We start from the raw sequence: 3,423 nt of genomic DNA on the forward strand, positions 1-3,423 counted from the left end.
CTAGGTGACAAGTCACCCTTAAAAGGGCAGGTGTTTGTTTGAGCACAGAGGGTTGCTTCACCTCCAGGAAGGCCAAAGCTCTCCCGGTTTCCTATGCTGGTTCTTTTCCCTGGGTTGCACAATGCATCTACTTAGTTTCCTACTGGCAGCTGAGAGCCAGCAAAAGAAAACAAAATGATTACATTTCCCTAATGAGAAGAGTGTGTTTCTACAGGAGCCACTGCACATGAAAGCTTCGCCATGCTGTACCGACAAAAACCGCAGGCTGGCCAATGTGCTGGGGTGGAGAAGGAGGGAAGGGGAAGGGAGTGGAGTGGGGGGCACAGAGGGTGCTCCGGGCAGAGTGTTCACCGTCGCAAAACAGCCGGAGGAGCCGGCTTTGGTATGGCCCATTGGCCAAACTTCAGCCTGGCTATGCCACCCACTGGTGCTGGGCTCTCAGAGAGGAGCTGGGCCTGGAAAAACCCCGGAAGCTTTCCTCCCGTAGCCGCAATGCAGGAAAGGGTTCAGAGAACAATGAAGCTGCATCCCTCCCAAGCAGTCTGGTTTCTTCCTCTTCCCCGGGGGGAAGCTGGCCTGGAACCCAGCCCCCTTCATCCGTACCCTTCTGCGCCAGGAAAGCAACAGCTCCAGCTGCACACAGCCTTTCCTCCCTTTAGCACCGATACGCCAGCCGGTATCAGCCCCTAGTCCCACACCCTGGCGCAGGCCCTACCTGGTTCCCATCAGAGTCCCCACGGGTGCCCCCCTGCCAGCGGCCCTGTGCAGAGCCAAGCTTCATCCTCACATTATCCAGTTGCTAAGCTACCCACACCCGGCTTATCACTCCATCGGCAGGCAAGGGCAACGGGTGAGGGTTTATTGCGCTGAGCCATGTTTACTCAGTACGTTCTCTCCGAACCCAGCGCTCAGGAAGGGATGGGGTTGACATTAGCAGCAGGTGGCTGCTAATGCCAGCCCCAGGGCTGGCAGGGGACCATCCAAAACATCTCACAAACTGAAGATGGGTTGCACACGAGCAGAGAGGCCGGAGCTCACTTGAGCGAGGAAGGCTCTCCCTAAACACCATGCAAGAGAGAGAGCGAGTAGGTGTGATGGCACAGGACAGGAACCATCCCACCCCCAGCCACCCCTGAGCTAAGGTTCAGCACGCACCTTGGCACTCTCTGCAGCCGACAGCTTTCTCTGGGCATAAGGCTGCGGAGACAGGTAGAGTCACCCACGCAGCTTGATGGCTTAGCAGGCCCAGTAACACAGGAATAGGGCATAATCTTTCCAATCTTCCTCAAAACATGCAAAACCAAAGAGTCCCCCACAAAAAGTCAGTTCCATGGCTGCCTCTTTGGTTTTGCACAGCCTGTGAGCAGGTGAACTACAGGAAAGGGCCATTTCCTTAGTTGCTCTGTTGTTCAAGGTGCTTCTTCTGAGCATCGATGCCCCAGTGAAGCATCTCAAGGGGCTGCTGACCAAACACCCACCAGAAACACTGGGGCCATAAAGCATATAAAGGAAAACAAACTGCAAAGAGGTTTTGGTCATTGTCACTGAGAAACAACAATCGTCAACCAACTAGGAAAGAATTTTCCACTAGGAAAGGATTTTAATTGCATACCCCTCTGCCCTCCCTCCTGCCTTCCCCACTGAGCCATAAGATACACTGGCTTGGGTAGCCACATCTTCCAGAATTACATTTTAGTTTCAATTGCATACCCCTCTGCCCTCCCTCCTGCCTTCCCCACTGAGCCATAAGATACACTGGCTTGGGTAGCCACATCTTCAAGAATTACATTTTAGTTTCACCTTTGCCTATATTCACTCCCCAAAGCCAAGCAGTGCTGCTTCCGCCCCCTCCCCCCTTAAAAAATAACTAACAGCAGCTCTGCCCAAGAGCAGAAGACTCTAAATCATAATCCCTCCCTCTGCTCTTTGTTACTCACAGACAGAAACAGCCTCTTAAACTCCCTTTTAACATAAGGCTGATTGAAAAGAAGCTGAACGCCACTTTGGTGTGACTCATCTCTCTGGTTCATACTTCTTTCTCCACTAAATGAGGCTTCCAGCACAGCTGACCTGCAAATAAAGCCCTACTGCTTTGGGAAGGTACTTCACAAACCTCAAAAACAACCAAATTCCCAGTTCTAGAAGTCATCACAGGATTGTTTTTTGTTTTCCTTGAAAATTATATGTATTTAGGAGCTTACCCTCAGAGAGCCATTGTTTCTTAGTACCTCAGGCTGTAATGAACACATACATACGTTGGAAAACTGGGAGGTGTGGCAGGTAGAGGACAAGAGTGACTTCACTTGACCCAGGTACCTGCAGGATGTACCCAGGACAGGGAGCAGATGACATCCCCTGTCATCAACACCCCCCAGTTCACATCTGCACACACACTTGAACCCTCCCAGATGCCTCCCAGGACCCAGAACTCCATGACCCATGGCATGCCTCGCTGCTTTGAACATCTGCTTCATCTTAGCTCTGCCACGCTGATCTGCTCCTCTTCCCTTTCCTCTCTGTGACGTCAGGCAGGAAAAGCCCACAGGCTGAGCACAGAGGAGAGGGAGCAGCTGCTGTCGAACCTGAGAGCCGTAGGGTGGAATGAGGTGGAAGGCAGAGACGCCATCTTCAAAGAGTTCCACTTCAAGGACTTCAACCGGGTATGACCATCGGTGATACGGAGTTTTACAAGGCAGGAGACCTGGTTTGCAGAGCAGCAAGTCCCATCTGCAAGGCTCAGCCAAAGAAACCCCTCTGCGCTTCTGCTGAAATGTAATGGCTGAGCAAGATAACCTGCCCAAGACACCAAAGGGCTCGAGCCAACACACAGCTTTTCTGGGAAAACCTCTCCAGAAAGAGGAAAACCCATAGAGGAACCCAACAAAGGCAGAGAACACCCCAGGCCTTGCATTTGGTTGGGTAACCTAGAAATATGCGGTGTAAAATTAACAGTAATGGGCTGAAAAACAATCTACCACAGGGGAAGTGGTTCAGAGCTAACTTTTCTTCTTACTCCCCTGGGCAGGCCTTTGGCTTCATGACCAGAGTGGCTCTACAGGCAGAAAAACTGGATCACCACCCCGAATGGTTCAACGTGTACAACAAGGTAAGAAACAGGGATGGCGTGGGCAAATGGAGCTCTTTGGGGAGCAGATCCCTTTTCTGAGGTGTAAAACAGCAGCAGCAAGTCCTGTTCGGACCAGTGGGAGCTCTTCTTTCAGATGCTTCCCTCTGCACACAGCACCCAGCCTACTTACAGGTCCTTTGCCCCCTGCTTTTTCCCTGTCCGGCTGAGCAGGAGCTGCCTAGCAGGGTTGTTTCTTAAAATCAGTATCAGAAGTAGCAGCAAGGGGGGAGAAGCTTCTGGAGAGTCACAGCACTACCTGCCTCATCAAATATGAACTATCTGCAGCACTGGGGGAA

At 51.9% G+C, this 3,423-nt stretch overlaps 1 protein-coding gene across 1 annotated transcript in view; it reads left to right on the forward strand.

Annotated features, from left to right (window-relative positions):
- Nucleotides 1-2,528: 2,528 nt before the first annotated feature.
- PCBD1 (pterin-4 alpha-carbinolamine dehydratase/dimerization cofactor of hepatocyte nuclear factor 1 alpha) overlaps nt 2,529-3,423 on the forward strand; it is a gene marked incomplete at its 5' end in the record, with an annotated part of 1,146 nt that continues 251 nt past the window's right edge. The window contains 2 exons of the mRNA XM_010138559.1: nt 2,529-2,660; nt 3,026-3,106. Of these exons, the coding sequence (XP_010136861.1) occupies nt 2,529-2,660; nt 3,026-3,106 (213 nt within the window). The remainder of the gene's footprint in view (nt 2,661-3,025; nt 3,107-3,423) is intronic.

Source organism: Buceros rhinoceros, unplaced genomic scaffold (genome assembly GCF_000710305.1).
Source record: "Buceros rhinoceros silvestris isolate BGI_N320 unplaced genomic scaffold, ASM71030v1 scaffold23336, whole genome shotgun sequence".
Lineage (NCBI taxonomy): Eukaryota > Metazoa > Chordata > Aves > Bucerotiformes > Bucerotidae > Buceros > Buceros rhinoceros.